The sequence below is a fragment of the Mercurialis annua genome, linkage group LG2 (genome assembly GCF_937616625.2).
Source record: "Mercurialis annua linkage group LG2, ddMerAnnu1.2, whole genome shotgun sequence".
Lineage (NCBI taxonomy): Eukaryota > Viridiplantae > Streptophyta > Magnoliopsida > Malpighiales > Euphorbiaceae > Mercurialis > Mercurialis annua.
The window spans coordinates 7,417,651-7,438,719 of record NC_065571.1 but is presented as its reverse complement, the minus strand read 5'-3'; the positions used below and the strand labels follow the sequence as shown (position 1 = coordinate 7,438,719).

Below are 21,069 nucleotides of genomic sequence, written 5' to 3'. Positions count from 1 at the left end.
GTTTACAACAGCCAATCAGTAACCATTTTTATTTATATATCTATATCTATATTTATTAACCCGTTAATTGATTCTCATGTTCTCAAGTAAGGGTGAGCTCGGTTCAGTTATGTACGGTGTGTAAATTTCCAAAATCCAACCAAATTACACCTACAAAATTTAAAATCCAAGTGTCTTAGTTCGGTTTATGTTTTTTCAGTTAGTACCGAAATTTCAGTTCCGAAATTTCAGTTTGGTTCGATTCGGTTCACCGAGGCCTAAAACCAAACCAAAAACAGAAAATCCGCGATTTTAAAAAATCATAAACCAATACGAATTATTTTAACCACTTTAATCACTCCATTAACAATTTTGGTTCAATTTAGTTTAGTTTTGCGGTTTGGTTCGGTTTTTGCTCACTCCATTAACAATTTTGGTTCAATAAGTAATAAACGAATTTACAAGATTGCCATTATTTTAATGACGTGTCATTATATAATAGGCTAGTCCACGGATGACGTGGTGGACTGAGTCTACCTAAGAATCTCTCCCGTCTTTGCCTTATCTTTCTTTGCAGATCAGCCCCCCATCAGCCTCTGATTTTAAAGCTAGAAAAGCCCTTTACTACTGATTCTGGTAGAAGCGGAAGCAATTTAAGCCATGAAAATAGTTAGCTTCATGAGCCCACTTTGAGCCTAGGGTTTGTAATGGCAGATTTAAGTACACCTTCAGCACTGCAACTACCAACAAATATTAACCATCATCGACCTCAAACATATGACCACAAGCTAGAGACAAATGAAGCTAACAGAAGCATCAGAGCTCCGAGAATGAGATGGACCCCAACTCTTCATGCTCATTTTGTACTTGCGTTCCAGCTTCTTGGCGGCCATGAAAGTAATTAAAACAAGAAAATCTATCAAATTCTACCACTTGATTATTATTCCTATATTCTTATTACATGACAATGGATTAACAGTTCTCTCTTATTCGTGACAATAATGCAAACAGGAGCAACTCCAAAATCCATATTAGAGTTGATGGATGTGAAAGATCTAACCCTAGCTCAAGTGAAGAGTCACTTGCAGGTAGGTTATCGTAGAAAATCCGCAATTTTTCAAATTATGTATATAATTTTCAATATTCTTACAATTTCCTAGAAATGTTCTCATAATTTTCCTTTTTTTTTTTCAATTTCTTGTTGGTGTATGTGCAGATGTATAGAACTGTGACGAGCACTGACAAAGGAGCAGGTAAATTAGACTGTATCTTCCTGGATTTTATTCGTACTTAACATATTCTCTTCTCAAACTAAAACAAAATAGATTTGGTCCAATTGGTCGGACGTACACTAAGTGAATTATTAGGTTAATGTCTGATAAAGTAGCATCAAAATCAACGCCATTCTATCTATAATTATTGCAGGTCAAGGCCAGACATATATGGGTTTCAAGCAAAGAGCAGGGATTGTTGATGGAGATACAGAATTATCTGCAGGAACATCTGATACCAACCCTTGTTGCTCTCTCAACCTACCACCAACAACATCTTCATCATCAATACCAACCACACAAAATACACAAATAAGGTTAATGCTTAACTCTCTTGCTTTGCCTTTATTTTTTTTTTTCTCTCTCTCTCTAGGTTAAAATTAAGAGTTACTTGCATAAATGTAAGCCTATTTTTCAAAATGTGGCAACCCACATTTCAAATTTTTAAAATTTTATAATCTAGTGCCGTTTTAGATGTTTTCTGTAACAAATAATGTCGTTGTGGCCGTTTTGAATGACTAAAACAACATCAGATAAGATATTTGTGGCCGTTTTGAATGACTAAAACAACATCAGATAAGATATTTGAGCTGTAAAATGCCAAAAAACTAAAAGATTTGATTTTTTATGCCAAAAAATGAAAAGTTAGGATTTTTTTTATGTCAAGTTTTAGATAATGTGCTTAAATCGTAAAACATGCTAAAAATTGGATTTTTGTATATAAATATCACTAAAATTAATTCCTCTTACTAACCTACGAGCCTTTTATGGTTAGATATCCAATTTTATATATTTTAGTAGTTTAATTTTTATTTTTATATTAGTATAAGATTATATAAGATTGTCATAGGAATTCGGACTAATAATTAATTAAACTTAGTGACAGAAAATTGTGTGGTTATCAAACTTTGGCCTGTTAGTTTCCTCGCTACATAAATAAATATTGGCCTTAATTCAATAATAATTTTCGGTTGTTTAGAAAATAAAAATTTATTTATCAAACCGTAATAAATTTTATATGGTTATTGTTAATATAAAAGGTGGGTTAAAATATTTTGCGGTTATCGAACTATATACCCTTTATACTTCGGTAAGCAACTTTTATTTGGTACATTTTGGTAACTGGATTTTTATTTTTGTTACAACAAGAAATTACTCTTTCATTGCAGGTGAAATTTTACTTATATGGCAAAGAAAATTCAATGGTATGATTCTTCGTGTGTCGTTTTTTATTTTCAAAATATGATTCTTCGTGTGTCATTTTTTTAATATATGATTTTCTTTGTGTCGCTTTTTTCAATAGTATGATTCTCCATGTGTCCTTTTGTCTGTGGTTTTGTTAATATGACGTTCTCATATGCTAAAGTTGGGTTAAAAAACGAGTTTACATTTCTATGAAAGTAAAATTCAATGGTATGATTTTTCGTGTCTCGTTTTTTATTTTAAAAGTATGATCCTTCGTATGTTATTTTTTTAATTATATGATTTTTTCTGTGTCGCTTTTTTTAATAGTATAATTCTCCATGTGTGCTTTTGTCTGTTGTTTTGTTAATATGACGTTCTCATATGCTAAAGTTGGGTTGAAAAAACGAGTTTACGTTTCTATGGAAGTAAAATTTCACCTAAAATGAATGAGTAACCTCATATTGTAACGAAGAAAAATTAAATTATCAAAATATAACAAATAAAATTGTAGATTACCTATAAAAAGTCCATAGTTTGTCATCCGAATAATACTTTAACCTTGTAAAAAGTCTATAGTTTCGATGAATGCATAAAACCAATACCAAACATACATGCACGAAGAGACACAAGTGCTTATTCTCGGTGATCTAACATGTTTTGTCTGACCCTCAGTTAAATAGGTTCTTACAACTAAGGCCATGTTTGGTTCATGGAATAGAATAACATGGAATAGAATAGTTATTCCACAAGCAATGGAATAGCCATTCTTTAGTTTTTGAGAGGAGTGTTTATTCCACAAAATCATGGAATAACAATTCTTTGGAATACCTATTCTATGAACCAAAGTAAAGAATTGTCATTCTATACGGAATAGCTATTCCATTCCGCACCTATTCCATGAACTAAATATGGCCTTAAAATCTATAGTAATAGCAGTATATAACTTATACTAATGAAGTTCGCTAGGGTTTTTTTTTTTGTGTTTAGAGGAATTTCGCTAGAGTTTCTAGTGGTCATATCCGTTGTTATATGCCCTAATTCTAATGTTTTGCTAAAAATCAAGTGCTCGGTTCAAGTCCCAATATTGCTTTTTGAATATATTTGTAATTTGTAGTGTAATGGATAATTGGTTTCAAGCAGTCGTTCCATTAATTGATTGAGCCATTTAAGATTTTGGCTGGTTTCTGTTGGATTATACGTTTGGACAATCAACAAAAAAACCAAAATGATTTCTGGTGACAAAAGTTTTCATTATTTATGTCTTAGATTTATATGGATGCCAAGTTTTCATCTTCAACGCTTATCTGAGCACTCATAATTTAATGTTACAGGATGAGTGCATGCGTTCTGTCTATATTTTCAAGCACCAATTGTTTTTGTCTTATTTCAAATAAAAGAAAAAAACATCTTGACATGTTATCTTCTGCATTCCATTGCAATATCTGATGCTATTTATACTAAATTGTACTAACTAAGCAATCCTAGGCTGTCTTCTTGGAGTAACATATATTAAAATCCTACAAAAAGAAATCTAGATGTTAAGAAATATATTAATGGAAAACGGGAATCGTGTTTATTCAGAATTGGGAAAAATAATAATTCATATATATATAAATCAAAATTATATAGGAATTTACCAAATCTATTCCGAATAAAAAAATTGACTTTTTAATTTTATAATTTATAATATATGCAAATTATATTCGCTAGCAAATGAAAAAAAGAATTAATATAAACACAAAATATATTTTAACGTATTTTTTTAATAAAAAGATCTATAATTTTATGATAGTTTAGTCTATAATTAGTAAAAAGTTCACAAAATATTTTGGCGTTATTCATCTAAAGTCCTTGATTTGTTTTCTCTCTCCCACTATAATTTTTAAATTTCAATTGATAACTAAAAAGATCTTGACTTTTTTTTTCCTTCAACTAAGGTTTTTAAAATTCAATTTATAACAAGAAAATTCATGACATTTCATTACATTTTTAGAAAAATTCTTTCATCTATTTTTTATTGTTCATTGACACTAGCGTGGCAGCTGATGTGTTACAAAAAAATATAAAAAAGGCAAAAAAATATTTTTTATATTGTTATATTTTTATTAATTTCATTCTGAATTCGAATTATTGATTTTTATTTTATCAGAATTAATTTAATTTTTAGCACCATTTTAGTTTATTAACGAATTAATTTAAATACTTTTTAAAATGTACATATTATAGAAAAACTAGGAACTCATTTCCATAAAGTATAATGTTTTTACTTCATTTTTTTATTTTTATAATTATGAACATATACAATAATATTTTCATTTTTATATTAAATTTTACTTTTAATTTTTCTATAGATGACCTAGTTGAGTCAAATCAACTTTAATATAAAAATAAAAATATTATTGTATATATTTATGATTATGATAAGAAATTAAAAGTAAAATTAGTATAAAAATCAAACTATTATTATTTATGTTTTTAATTATTAAAATAAAAAATTAATTAATAAAAAGTGTATCTTTTTATAGAAATGAGTCCTGATTTTTTTATAATTTTATAATTTTTTAAAAGTGTATAAATTAATTAATTAAAAATACAAAATAGTGAAATAATTTAATTGTTTTTTTTAATTTATAGTAGTAGTTAATCTATAAAATTAAAAAATACATTTTTTTTAAAAAAGTATACTACAAGTGATTTTTTTATCATTATCATGTTTTCTTTACAACGCTTCAATTGTTACATAGACTTCAATTAATATTACAAAATAGATGAATATTTTTGTTGTAAACATTTAATAAAACGTTAGGGATTTTTTTCTTGCAGACTTAAAACATAAAAAATTTGGTGGAAAATAGAAAAAAAATCAGAAATTTTTTAATTTTGAATTGAAATTTAAATACTTTAGTGAGAGCGAAAAAAAAATCGGAACCGTGGATGAAATTATCCCTACTATTGAACAGAGGTTCTTGGTCAGTACTATCAATGGAGACAAAGGACGAGAGTAGATCACCAAGTATTGAGGCATTAACATATCCTCATTTCAATACACATAATACCAAGGTATGATTTTGTCATGAAAAACTATATTATAAAAATTAATGCTACTGAAATTTCATATATGATCCCAGCTACTGTTTTTATTAGGAGGATGGAGTTGAGGAGAGCTTGGATTCCAGCCGTTTGATTAATTTAGAGCTTACTCTTGGAAGGCCAACCTGGTAATACAAAATGCTGATTCATCAAATGAGTTGACCCTTCTTAAGGATTAAAATTGTAAACAAACTTTAGTTATTTAATTATTTTTTCTTTAATGTGCATGAACACGCCGTATTTAGCATTTAACTTTTTTTTGGATGAGTTAATCTACTGATCATTTATTCAAAAGAAATATTTATTTTTCATGCGTCTGTTTACGTTCTTGAAATTTTGTCTCAGATACGAAAAATGGTGTTGTTATTATACTATATGAAATGTAGTATGTGGTTGCATTTGACGATTTAAGGTAGGCTTTGTGAAACTGTGATAAATAAGAGACTCGACTTTTGAAAAATTAAGAAGGCTTAATGGCAAAAAAAACCCAAACCTTTACGACTTGTTGCAATTATATCTAAACCTTTTAATTTTTGCAATAATATCCAAATTGCATTATTTTGTTGCAATAATATCCAAATTGCACTTTTTATGTAAATTTTTTTGAGTTTTTTTGCCATTTTTTGGGACTTTTACTATATTATTATACATCAAAACATAATAATATCCTAATATCTTAATTGAAAACAACAAGTTTAGCCATCAATTTGACTATTATTGCTACAAAAAATGCAATTTGGATATTATTGCAACAAAAAAATGTAATTTGGATATTGCAAAAATTAAAAGGTTTGGATATAATTGCAACAAATCGTAAAGGTTTGGATTTTTTTTTACCATTAGACCATCTCCAAGGGGAGTCATCAAAATGGGAATTGATGACTCCCCATCTCCAAGGGAGTCACCAAAATGCATTTTGGTGACTCCCTCACACTCTCTTTCATCAAAAATGGTGAAGGAATTTTTCCTTCACCATTTCACTTTTTGAATAAAATAATATGGTTAATTTACACTTTAATACATATAATTTATAGTTGTATTTAATTAATTACTTACTTATTAAATAATTTAACGACACAATGATATAAAAATATTACATGAATAATTTTATAAAACAATAACATAAAAATCTTACATTAATAATTTTATGAGACAATTAAAAAAATATTACATAATTAATTTTACGAGACAATAATATAAAACATTACATAGATAATTTTACGATATAATAACCTAAAAACAAACATACTACGACATTACATAATAAATAAAATAGAACACATATTCTATCAATAATCTGGTAGATTGGTATCGGATCCACCAATATTAGTAAAATAGTCACCAAAAGTATTTGAAGTAGAGGATGATTGTTGAGCTCTTTTTTGAAATATTCGCCTGTGTTCGGCTTCCCAATATGCACGCATATTTGGATCAACAATTGAATTCAAATCCATCATCAAAATTTTATTTTCTTCTCTAAATTCTCTGAGTGCCATATTTTTGGAATTACTTTCCATGTATATACCTCTGTCTGACTGACTTTTCTTCAGCATCTCCCTTAGTTGTTTATTATCTTCTTTGATGGAGTTGAGGATTTTTGTAACTTCTTCGTCATTTTTTCTTTTCAATTTCGATTTCTTAACATGATAATCGAGGACGAACGGGATCTTAATGCAACAATTCAAGATGCAATGGAAGTACCGGTACCAGATGAACCGGTTGAAATAGCAGTGGATGGTCATATTCGATTCCAACAATTTCTCTCGAGACATCGACAAATTAAAGATAAAAATGCTCATCTTGAACTTCGCGATGCTTTAATAGAGCATTTGTGGATGAACCATAGTCATTATGAGGATTGATTTATGTTTTTGTTAATTTTAGTTTTTTATGTTGTGTTAATTTAAATAAATTAATGTAATGTTTATGTTAGTTTTTTTATTGTGTTAATTTAAATAAATTAATGTAATGTTCATTTTAAATAATTTTAATATAAATTAAATTTTATAAGATATCATAATTAAAAAAATTAATAGCAATTTATTTTTTAAAATATGAATAATACTATAATTCGGATGAATATGAGCATAAATAAGTTTGTGGGTGTAATTGGTAAAAAGTGTATAAAATGTTAAGAATTAAAAATGATTATTATATTAAAAAGTAAAAAAGTATGTTTTTTGGTGAAGAATTTGGCGATGACCATTGGAGTGAATTTGGTGAAAATTCACCAAATTGAAAAATGGTGAGGGAAAAATGGTGACTCCCCTTGGAGATGCCCTTAGGCCAATTAAGAAATGTTTCAGCAATATTGTGATGATGAAAAACTTGGGCTAGGAACTGCATTGTCCTTGCAAAGGCTTCAGATTAGGTCATGGTGGATCTGAGTTGTAATGTAAAAAAACCTGGATGGTTAATGTCAAATTTCAGTCAATTGCCAAAATTCCTCATTTTTCAAATGATTATATTTTTGACACTAGACATAGAGTGAGCAAAAGGTTAATCAAACTAGATTAATCGGTTTAACTTATTTATTTTAATTAAATTTAGTTAAATTTAGTTAAATTTTTTTATTAAATATAATTCATTACTAGAAAACGCACGTTTAGCGACAGATTCCCGACGGATTGAAAATCTGTCACTAAACGTGCAATTGGCGACAGAAAATGGCAACGCATGCATATCCGTCGCCAAACTTTAATAATTTATGGCGGGTTTCAGCCAAATTTATCGACCACCTTTAGCGACGGATCACCATATCTGTCGCTAAATTTAGTGACGAGAATTGCAATTCGTCGCTAAACTAAAAATGCAACCGTTTTAATAGGGTTATTTAGCGATGGATTGTTAAATACGTCGCTAAATAACCCATTATTTAAATGATGCGTTGTGGGTTAAACTTTACCGACAGATTCTACAATCTGTTGGTAAAATTTAACCCAAAACACAGAAAACCCTTCCCTTCTCTCTCTTTTTCCTTCAATTGCCGTTTTTCCCTTCCCCTTCTCCCTCCTTTTCTTTCAATTTCCCTTCTCCCCCTCGTTTTCCCCTCTTGCCCCTCTACTTCCGGCCGTCTGCCCCTCGCTGCTACCCCTCGCCGCCGTCTGCCTTCACCTCCGGCCGTTTTCTTTCACCGTTTCTAGTCGTCGCCTATCCCTCGTCGTCGTCCGCCTCCACCAGACTTAGGTTAGTTTTGTTTCATTTGTTTTATTTCTTTAGTTATAATTTTAATTATAAATAATTTATTAATTTTGTTTAATTTTATAAAAATATAAAACAGTCCCCACCTTCTGCCGCCGTCAACCCTGCTGCCGCCATCCACTTCTGCCGCCGCCGAGCGCCGTCTTCCTCTGCCGCCGTTCACCTCTGCCGCTGCTGGCCAGTCCTGGTAGGTAAATATTGTATTTAATAATTTATTATAATATGTTATTTTAATTTAATAAAATTAGGTTAATTTAATTTATTAGGTTATTTAATAATTAAATCTGGTTAATTTATTAGGTCGTTTAGTTTATTAAGTTGGTTACTTTATTAATTTGGTTAATGATACTTAATTATTAGACTGAATTATTATTTAATTAGGTTAATTAATTATAATTAAAATAATGTTAGATTAGTATCAAATTATTTTTTTCCATAATATTAAATTAGCTAATAAGAACTAAAATTACTTTAGTAAAATTAGATAATAAACATTACAATTAATGAGAAGAAATGAATTTAGATTAAAATTATAATAATTACTAAGTTAAATTTTTACTATAATTAGTTGAAATCAAAATAAGATTATCATAATGTTATTTAAAATTAGTTGATTATCACATGATGTTAGGTTGATTTTTAAATTAATTAATGTTTAAGTTAGTTATTTTTGACAAAATTATCATGACTTGGTGGGTTGTGTATTTTTTAAAAATGTATTCTTTCTTTACAGGCATTTCCTCAAAAATGGGTGATGCTCATTTTTTGGGAAAATGTTGCCGGATGTTTGTTTAAAATATATATAATAACTATAAATTTAATTAGTTAAAGTATATATACATTTTGCAATATTATAAAAAAAGATTTGAATGTATAATTGTAGGTCTGTGTCCCGTTGGCGGTTGTTGGTAGCGCTGTTGTTGATAGCCACTGTTGTTATGTCTCTTTTGCCCTTTTGTTGCCGTTCTACTCTACAACAAGTAAGTATCGTTGTTTATTACAGGTAAGTATCGTTGTTTATTGTTTTTATTTTGTTTAATTAAAATAAACTGAATAAATTTAAATAAAAAATCAAAAAAAGATTTTATTCACACTGAATAAAATCTCACCTAGCCGTAGAAAACTTGTACCGTGTCCTCAAGAGATTGAACGACACAAGGTTCTATAAAAAGCCACAAGCAGTGGCAAAAACCTTAACTGAAAGCTTTCGCACAAGAAGTGGCACACTCAAGGCGGCACACTAGAGGCTACGACTTTGAGAGAAGGCAAAACACCATAATCCTGAGAAAAAGATGCAAGAGGGATTCCTGAATAAGTCTAATTCCGAATAAGCAAAATCACTATTACAAACTTTGAATAAAAAGACCGAATAAGAAAAACTCCTATAGATAACAGAATCAACATTCTTCTCTACGTTCTGAAAAACTCTTTCTTTCCTACACTTCCATATTTTCCAAATCATGATAAACCAAAGAAGTCTCCACAATTTCGAATAAGGCCCAGAAATAATAATGTGAAACCATTGAATCATGAAATCCCCAAAAGAATAAGGACAACACCACGCAACATCAAATCTCTGAATGATGTTAATCAAAAGCTTCATTGCAAAAAGACAATGGATAAAAATATGATCCTGCGTCTCCAACTCCTCACATAACGAACATAGAGATTTATCCAAAGAAATAATCGAACGGTGCGCAAGAAAAGCTAATGAATGCACTCAATTATGAATCGAATCCAAATGAAAAACTTAACCCGAGGAGGAGTTAGAGATTTCGAGACTTTAAGAAAAATGTTGTTAGCATCTTTTGTTCTATTAAACTCGGCAACCATCTCTGTCTCAAAATTAAATTCACCGTGCAAAGAGAACCTGTGAACAATATCATGCAACACCATTTGAACCCCATCTACTGCAACTGTAGCAGCTCCTCTGTCAGCTTCAGGTTTCCCATTCAACGCCAGATAAGCCCACATGTTGTCTCTCGCTGCAACAACAACAGGCATAACATAATTTTTGACAGCCACCGTAGCAGTCCCAACTGCGAGAGGACGATCACCAGACGTCAACCTGTGAACGGTACCATGCAACACCGATTGAACCCCATCTGCTGCAACTGTAGCAGCTCCTCTTTCAGCTTCAGGTCTCACATTCAACGCCGGAGAAGCCTACTTGTTGTCTCTCACTGCAACAACAGCAGGCATAGCATAATTTGTGACAGCCACCATAGCAGTCCCAGCTACGAGAGGACGATCACCAGACGCCAACTCGACCCCAAGCTGCTGCCTCTCAAAAACATACCCAATACAATAACTGTAACATTAGCTTCCTCCATGTCATTTTGCTGCTGAACTGTATCGTTGTTGTCCAAATTATTTCTCTTCGACACAGAATTTGCCGCTAACAGATTACAAAATGAAGCGGAGGAATAACAACCGGTTTTATCTTTCCACAACACGACATCCCGTTTATACAAATGAGGAAGAATAACACTAAAAGCCACTTGTAAATCTCTTAGCAACAACAATTCACCACTTCTCAATCTACGCCTCCAACGCCATCCTTTATTCCAAACGACATTAATAGGAACCCGCTTTTGATTAGATAAATGAAAGAGTTTAGGAAATAAATCCGCAGCCAAACCCACACTCATCCAATTGTCATTCCACAACAATTTAAATTAATGCAATTATTTAGCTATGAATGTTTGAAGAACTTGTCAAATTTTTATGCTTACATTTCTAAGTTAAATTATTGCAATTTTTTAGCTATGAATGTTTGAAGAACTTGTCAAATTTTTACCAAGAATAACACAAGTTTCGTGGTGTAGACCGTTATAAAGAGAATTGTTTTTAAACATAAACAATGCTATATGCCTCACATGCCAGTTTAGATCGAGTCACATGCGCGCCTCACATGCTTTATCACGTTTCAGACTTGTTTACGTTTCCATTACATTATCCTATGTACTGCATGTATGATTAAGATGAGATATTGTCACTACTATAAATCTGTCATTTAGCGACGGAAAAATCCGTCGCTAAATGGCTTTAGCGACAGATTAGCGACGGATTTAATCCGTCGCTATATTCCTGGTCTCTAAATCATTTAGCTACGGAAAGAAAAAATTAGCGACGGATTTTAAAAAATTTAGCGACGGATTTAGCGACGGATTTTAATTCGGCACTAATTTTTTTTAAAAAAATAAAAAGAAAATTAATTTTTTAATTAATGCTAAAAATGAAATATTATTTAATCTATAGCCCACGGTCACCCACCCACCCGCGATAGGTAACCTTTCATCATCCTTCAATTGTTCTCAATTTTCGCAAACTTCCCAGTAGGTCACCCATCCTTCAATTGTTCTCAGCCAAACTCTCTTTAACCTTCTAGTTTCCCCGCGCGTAACTCCATCTTATCCAGCTCAAATTCTTGATATATATCTATGTATATTATATTTAAATATAACTAAAAGGAACGAATATTTACTCCCGCAATTAACAACAACATTATAAAATAATTCTCATTCTAATAATTATTTTTCTAAATTATTTTTCTAATAATTATTTTAAATAAAAATAACAAATTATTACTTTTACACTTTACTACCGCATTCTAAAATAATAAATTTTCTAATAAATAGTAATTTTTTTTAATAAATAGTTATTTTTATGAATACTTATTTTTTATAAATAATTATTTTATCGTAAATATTTACTTTTTTAATAAGTAATTATTTTTTATACATAATTGATTTTTTAATAACTAATTATTTTATTAATTAATAAATATTTTTAACAAATAATTTTTTTTAAATAAATAATTATTTTTTTAATAGAATTAATACTTTTAGCGACAGATTCTGGAATCTGTCGCTAAAAGTAAGCATTTAGCGACGGATTCTGAAACCGTCGCTAAATGTAACACTTTTAGCGACGGATTTTGAAATCCATCGCTAAAAGTGAAAAAATATTGGCTGTCGATAAGCCAAGTACAAGAGTTTTGGTAGTGTCCATCGAACCCCGTCTTTTGGTCCGATGTAAGGTGCTTTCACACATAAGAATATGAGATCTATCCAGCCGCTATAAAAGGCATTTCCTAACTTAGTTAGGTGACGACTCCATTTTTCAAAACCTTTCAAGCTCCGAAGTCAGCCAGAAATTTGGACGAGCGGCCCCTGAACCCCGCTCCGCTCACAACTGATTATTGTATTTATCTCAATTTTTGAAAATACTTTATATCGAATCATTTTTCATTTCAAAATATATATTCCATTCTGGAACCTCATTTACCTCGTCGGCTGAATTTTTAAACTCAAGGTCCTGACGTTAAAATTCATTTTCTGAATTACACTTTTTACAACTCATCCTCCGGAGTCATGCCTTCCAAGCCCGATTATTTGTCATACAACCATTGAAATCAATCTCAAACACTTCCAAAACTTATTCTTTAAACATTTTGTCAAACACGTCATCCTTAACAATCTGGAGCCTAATTGTTAATTTCAAGTTAACGTCAACTCTCTTACTTTATATTCCATATGCAATAGCCCTTACATCATTGATCGGTGACTTACAAGTTCATTTGTAACACTATGTTTGTGTTACTTCAAAATCGACGAAACTTCATCGCCAACCTAATTAAAAATCATCGAATCGTGGGAATTTCACAATTTCACTCATTCAACTTTACACATCCAATTAGCATATACTCCCTCCGTCCCACAAAGATAGGCTACCTTTCTATTTTGGGAGTTCCAAATTATAGGCCACCTTCTATTTTTGGTTAATAATTTTAAACCTAAAAGTCTTACTTACCCCTATAAATGTACATTGTTATCTTCAACTTAATTAATTGCTCCATGTTCCAATATGGAATAAATGTCATTTTTTAATACCAATACAAAATACACCAATACAAAAATTAGTCATCAATATATTATTTGTTTATTTAAAAACTATTAAAGGCTAAAAATGGAAAAGTACATAAATAAACTAATTTTAACTAATCTAACTACTTTTTTTTTAATTTCTGTGTTTGTCCAAACGGTCTATCTTTATGGGACGGAGGGAGTAATACATAACAATATAACCTCTACGTTAGTCTTATATCAAGTTTAGGACATCTTGTTAACATATTTACACATTAACTCATGTTATGTCGAAGTCGTCGAATTCATCGAAATCGTCGATTAACAAAACTTTGTGATAGCATCATAAATCCTTTATATATCCAAATTCACATCAGAACTACGATCATAATATTCAAATCAAACAGCCGTATCAAATTCGTGGTCTAAACCCTAAGTTACCGTTTTGTCCAAAGTTAGGATTTCGATTTCAAATTTGAAATAAATTCATAAACAACCATCAATAATAATTATTTAGTTAATTAATTAATTTTAATAGTGAAAAGAATTGTATTCGAGGAGGTTATCTCTTAATGTCCTAGTATGATTTGAACGAAGAACCTCGAAGAAAACGGCAAAAATATTGACTTGCCAATAAAGAACTTCCTCGAATACACGAACCGGGCTTGAATCCTTGCTTCGTATATATGATTTCTAGTTTTATATCTCTATTTAATTTAGATATGTTTGGGTGTTAGAGTTTCACCTAGGGCTGTAGTTAGGGTCTAAAGCTCTCGAAACTTGTTAAAGTGGAAAAAGATGGCGTACTTAGTGGTTAGATTGTAGACCTTTTTAGTCGAATTTTTATCAATAAAATAAAATCAATCTTTTTTCAAAAAAAGTGATTAACAATTTTCACGTATTAAATAATAAAAGGTTCGTATATTTTTAAACTTCTATTTATTTAGTCTCTCTTTCAAGTTTTTTATTCAATAGTTATACTTTTAATTTTTTCTTTATTTGGTCACTCTCCAAATTTGATGATAGACATGTTTTGACAACATGTTAAGTTAGATGAACATTTAAATTTAGTCTCATGCACTTTTCACGATGAGTATAATGCACGTTTTTTTTTTCATCCAAAAAAATTTTATAAATTTAAAATAAACTAAAACTATGACAAAGATAAAGTTTCAAAAAGGATCAGGTAAATAAAATTTTAAAAATACAAGACTCTAATGATGAATTTGGCAAAAAGAACCCTTCAAGAAGTGAGTATAAAGTTAACCAAAGTGATAAGAATTTTTTTTAAAAAATAGACCTTCAAAAGCAACAAGCCAACAACTGTTTCGTCCCAACATAGACTCGGATGTAAAGAAAGACTTGGTGACTGGGATCAGTCTTTTTAAAATCCATACCACATGATCAAGATACTCTAAAGAATACGCATTATCAATTGTTAATTTCAACTTTCGAAACTAAATAACTTACAAAACATTAATGAAAACAACTTGTTCATCATTGATTGATATTTTTTTTTTTGCAGAACATGTAATTTTGGAACTGTTAAAATTAGATAAAACAAAAATATGTCTTAAATACGAAAGCAAAGTCCAATGAATTTATTATATATTTATATAGTATGAAAATCTTAATATCGATTTTCTAAAGGCCTAATCACTCAAAAATATAAAGTCTAATTACGTAAAAAAACTCCATCTTAAACTTTTTGTCGGTTATACCCCGATTTTATAAAAAAACCATTTGTATGCAATTTTGGGTTTTTCATTTTCATCCCTACCCAACACAAAGAATAATTGACAATTTAATAAATTAAAGGATGAAATCATTAAAAACGACTAAATTAAGGGTTATATTATACTTTTCTTTTATTTTAATGTTCAAATATATCCTAATAATTAAATAATTTTTTTAATTTTATAAAAAACTAAAATAAATTAAAAACAAATCCCGACCGAGGAGCCGCCGTCGCTCCTCTCATCAGAGAAGGAGCACGGTTCCTTCTTCTCCAAAAGTGGAGAAGCAGCTCCTTCTCCGATGAGAAGGAGCGGCTGCGGCTCTGGGGAGAATTTTTTTAAAATTATGCCAGACAGGGTTTGTGCATAACCATGCGGTCAATCGGAGTACTGGATTTAGTCCTTTTCAAGTGGTGTACTCGATCGCCCCTAAAGGTCCGTTGGGTCTGATGCCATCGCCGAGAAATGTTAAGGTGCATTCGAAGGCAGAGGATTTTGTGAATGGCTTGCAGGAATTTCATCGTGCGGTTCATGATAACTTACTACATGCTAACTCACAATACAAGCAAGATGCGGATGGAAAACACCGTTTTGTTGAGTATGATGTAGGACATTATGTGTGGATTGTTATGACTAGAGAGCGGTTTTCGGTTGGAGACTACAACAAATTGTCTACCAAGAAGATTGGACCATTGGAGACCATCGAGAAAATCAACCCCAATGCTTACCGTCTGAAACTGCCTAGCCATATCCGAACGGCTGATGTGTTAAATGTCAAGCATTTTATTCCTTTTCATGCTGATTCTTCTGATGATGAGACTGCTGCAAATTTGAGGTCGGGTTTTTTCTACCCTGCGAGAGTGATGCATTTGCGGAGACGAATTTTGAGTTCATGGAGAAAAGGGAGGGCAAAATGGCGTAATGGCAGTTTCGTAATTCTGCCAAAATTGAAAGTATGCAATTTGGGCGGTTTCAAAGTCCAACTTTATTAGAAACGGGCCAACGATCGATACCCATTTTTATGGCCTACGTCGCTTTTTGGCCGATTTCCATCATCTGGGCCCTCAAAATGGCATTTTTGTGATTTTGGCAGTTTTTAAGGCCTTTTTTATTTATTTCGTTTTACACCCAGTTTAGGGTTTTTATTTTGTCTTAGTATTTAAATAACCTTAAGAGTTGTTGAACGACAATTTTTTGATGTTTTAAGACAATTTGATTATTTTCCAAATATCAGTATTCAATTAAATCAACGACTTTTGATGCCTATTGCCTAGTATTCTTTTTATTGAATCAATAGGTTTTAGAAGTTAACTGCTGACATAATTTGATTATCAACAACTCTTAAGTTATCTTGTGTTTTATTTTGTGACTTCCGCTACATCATAAAACCAATTGCTCGGGTAATTCTCGAAATAGATAATTAAAGGTTGATCAATGGGCTTGAGCTGATTAAGGTTGAAGGAAGCTGATGGTGGAAGGGTGATCAGAGAGTGATGGGAGTGGTGGTTGAGGGTGACTGTCATCGGGCTGGCAACGACATAAATTTGGTAGGTTAAGTTATTGCTTCGTTTTTAATTTAATTAATTAACGTAGGTTATTAGTTATAAAAAAAATCAACTTAGGTTATATTTTGTAATTTAAATTTTATTCAATTTTTAAAAAAAATCATCCCCTTTTATTTGTTTAGACTAAATTCTTATTTGAATAGAAAAATTGGTCTCCAAAAGTGTTATAATAAAATGAAGAGTGTTATATCTGTTCTCTCTGTTCTACGATGACAAAAAATTCTCTCTGTTCTAATAACGATGCCTCTAACAATGACGACCCTAACCGTTTTACCAAAAAGGTGAAGATACGCACTGGAATTGGTCAAAGTTCTTCCGATGACGGTTCTGATATGGATATGGAAATCTCCGGTAGCAAGTCACCTAAGACGGGAATTTCAGGCGAGAAAATTTCTTTTAAGGATAAACTCCTTAATTCAGGCAAAGCTACTTCTCAGGGGGTTGAGGATGAAGGTTTGATGCTTAATCTTTATGAAGAGGATATTGAGATAGGGGATGATAAAGGTATTCCCACAATTAACTTTTCCGATAGAGTTCACAACGAGATTGCACATAATATGAAATTATGTGTTGTTGTTCGGTTGTTGGGAAAGACTATTGGCTATAGAACTTTATTTAGCAGACTTATCAAGATGTGGAAACCCAAAGATTACCCAAGTCTTATTGATCTTGACAATAACTTCTTTCTAGTTCGTTTCTATTCCAAGGACGATTACATTAACGTTTTATCCGGTGGTCCTTGGGTCCTGTTTGGTCATTATCTTACAGTTCAACCATGGAGTCCGACTTTCTCTGCTGACAACACTATTGCTACTTCGGTGACTGCGTGGGTTCGTTTTCCAGGTTTGCCTATCCAGTATTATCATAATGATGTGCTGAAGGCAATTGCGAGTACCATTGGAAACGTCATCAGAATTGATTTTAATACGGAGTCCAAGGAGCGTGGGAAATTCGCAAGGCTCGCCCTCAATCTCGACCTAACTAAGCCCTTGGTTTCTATCATTTTGATTGATGGACGCTACCAAAAAGTTGAATATGAAGGGCTTCCCATAATATGTTTTGATTGTGGTCGTTATGGTCACCGTGAAAACTGTTGCCCTTTTAAAAAAAGGAATGATGGAAGCTCTGTTGCTCAGCCTCCTCCGGCGGAGAAAAATCTGGCTCCTGCTTCGGTTCCGACGCCGGCAGAAGATCGTTACGGTCCTTGGATGCAGGTAACAAATTCAAGAAGGAAAGTAGCTAATAATGGCAAAAATCAAGTCTCCAACGGGAAATTACCTGCTGGGTCCAGATTCGATTTAATTGCGGATTTGGAGGATGTGAATATTGGACAATCTCTTGACTTTGGTAAGAAAGACTTTCCTCCTCCTAATTTGCCTAAACCTGTTATTGTTGACAAAGTTAAGCCTTCCATTAAGGCTAAGTCTTCTATTTCCATTGGTAAAAGTCACATGGCTGCCACTATATCCAAAAATGGTCCCAACATTGCTAATGGCTCTACTCCCATGCATGGCCATGCAAACAACGTAGAATCTCATGCTAAATCCAGCTCTGGAGACACTATTCTTCGTGGACCTTCTGATCATACTAGCACCATTTTATCTACGGGCACCACTTCCTTAAACCCTGCTAATCACTCTGTGGTCTCAGTTTCCAACTCTATTGAGGACGTTATAACTCCTCCTCACCCCCGCCTATCCTTAAGAGATAAATTTTCTCCTAAAGGGCCGGATAAACCGATCAGTCACTGGAGTGTTAAAATCAATAAAAACTCTAAAGGTAGTATTAAAGGAAAGAGGAAAAAAGAATCTAACTCTTACCAAAGTTCTACCATCAGAGACCTTATCATGGAAACAAGCATTTCAACTACTGGTGAGGTTGTTGGCCTTGGTGAACCTGAAGCTGCTGCTGACTATAAGTCTGCGAAGGACCCTTCTTCTACAGGTCCTTCTTTTCACCTTTGATGGTGGTTTGTTTTTTGTTCTCCCTTTTATCATTTTTTATGAATTATAAATTTTTTATTTGGAACTGCCAAGGGGCAGCTAGTAAAGCTTTTTTGCGCACTTTAATTTCTTTCCGTGAATGCTATAACCCTATGCTTGTTGTCTTAGTTGAACCCAGAATTTCAGGTATCAAAGCTGATAAAGTTATTAAAAGAACCGGCTTTGATTTTTCACATCGGGTAGAAGCTCAAGGTTTTTCGGGAGGAATATGGCTTCTTTGGAATTCCAACATTCAAGTTTCAGTTCTTTACAACCATCGCCAATTTATCCACTCTTCTGTGACTCTTGGTAATACTAAGGATACTTTTCTTTTCACTGCAGTGTACGGCAGCCCGCATCTTGCCAACCGCCACCTGCTTTGGAGAGATCTCTCCTCTCTTAATCCTAATAGTGCGACTCCTTGGCTTTTGGGCGGTGATTTTAATGCTATTCTTAATGCCTATGATAGACGGGGTGGTTCCCGTATCAGAAATATTGGTTGTCGTTACTTTAACAATTTTATTGATTCTAACGTTTTAACGCAGTTGGATTTTTTCGGTCCCAATTTTACTTGGCGCAGGGGTAGTCTTTTTCAGCGTCTTGATAGAGGCTTGTGTAACGAGAAGTTAATGCAAATGTATCCGAATGCCATTGTCCATCATCTCCCAAGAATCCAATCTGATCACAGACCCATTATGGTTAACTTTAATAATCTCCAGCCGGTTGCTAATGGTCCTAAACCGTTTCGCTTTTTAGCCCCATGGATTACTCATTCTGATTTTAAAAATGTGGTTAATAGCTGTTGGGATAACCATAATTCTTTTAAAGATAATATTTCTAACTTTTCTAACATTATTCGTGATTGGAATGTTAATGTCTTTGGAAATATTTTCAGGCAGAAAAAACACCTCTTAGCCCGCATTGCTGGTATTCAGAAATTTTTGGAGTCTCGGCCGTGTACTTTTCTCTCTAATCTGGAACTTCAGCTGCAAAAAGAGTTGGACGATGTTCTTTTGAGAGAGGAGTCTTATTGGCAGCAAAAGTCCAGATGTGATTGGATTTTGTTCGGAGACAGGAATACTTCATATTTCCATGCTAAAACCATCGGTCGTAGGAAAAGAAATCGAATTTGCTTTCTTAAAAATGAGAACGGTGTCTGGTGTGATGATGAGAATTGTCTTCGTGAGTTGGCTGTTTCTTTTTTTGTTAAGCTTTACACAGAAGATGAGACATGCCGGCCAGTTTATCCTTACAGGGGTCTCTTCCCGGTCTTAGATGCTGGTATGGCTGATTCTCTGGACAAAGAGGTTAATGCTGGGGAGATCCACCGAGCCCTTTTCCAGATGAGTCCTTGGAAAGCTCCTGGAACTGATGGGATTCCAGCAGCGTTTTACCAAAATCAATGGCCAGTTGTGGGTCATTCTGTGTGCTCTTTGGTCAAGAATATTTTCAGAGATGGCAGGATGGACATTGATCTGAATAAAACTCTCATTTCTCTCATTCCTAAAATCTCTAAGCCTGAATCCATCAAAGATTTTAGACCCATTAGTTTATGCACCGTTATGTATAAATTAGTGACTAAAATTATCACTAATAGGCTTAAATCTATCTTGCCTCATATTGTTAATCCTACGCAAGTTAGTTTTATTGCAGGTCGGAGCATCACCGATAACATCATTATCGCGCAAGAAGTCATTCATTCGATGAGACGTAAGAAAGGGAAAGATGGATGGTTTGCCATTAAAGTTGATCTCGAAAAAGCCTACGACCGCCTTAATTGGAAGTTTATCGAAGATACTCTTTTAGATGCAGGGCTGCCTTTTCATTTAGTCAATGTTATTATGCACTGCATTTCGTCCTCCCATATGAATATTTTATGGAATGGCTCGCTGTCTCAGGAATTTAAGCCTTCTAGGGGAATACGTCAAGGGGATCCCCTATCTCCCTATATTTTTGTTTTGTGCATGGAACGCCTTTCCCAAAGAATTAATCTTGCTATTAATTGTGGCGATTGGCATCCTATTAAACTTCACAGGACTGGTCCTAATATTTCTCATCTTTTCTTTGCAGATGATTTGGTGCTTTTTGGTCAAGCAAGTGACGAGCAAGGTCGAGCTATCAAATCTATTCTTGACGAATTCTCTAAAGCTTCGGGTCTTCACACAAACCTCAATAAAACTAAAATTTTCTTC

The 21,069-nt window shown here is 32.5% G+C and overlaps 1 protein-coding gene across 2 annotated transcripts; it reads left to right on the top strand.

Moving 5' to 3' along the window:
* Positions 1 to 551: 551 nt before the first annotated feature.
* Positions 552 to 5,765, top strand: LOC126670133 (probable transcription factor KAN4). 2 transcript variants are annotated; one of them, XM_050363799.2, is made up of 6 exons: positions 552 to 876; positions 991 to 1,067; positions 1,196 to 1,232; positions 1,405 to 1,567; positions 2,420 to 2,455; positions 5,396 to 5,484. In XM_050363799.2, the coding sequence occupies exons 1-5, from the start codon at positions 687 to 689 to the stop codon at positions 2,421 to 2,423; spliced, it is 471 nt and encodes a 156-aa protein (XP_050219756.1). In that variant the 5' UTR covers positions 552 to 686; the 3' UTR covers positions 2,424 to 2,455; positions 5,396 to 5,484. The 2 variants fall into 2 exon arrangements, with proteins under 2 accessions (XP_050219756.1, XP_050219755.1); XM_050363798.2 differs by lacking the exon at positions 2,420 to 2,455 and adding an exon at positions 5,580 to 5,765 and having other exon boundaries at positions 554 to 876; positions 5,396 to 5,495.
* Positions 5,766 to 21,069: the final 15,304 nt, after the last annotated feature.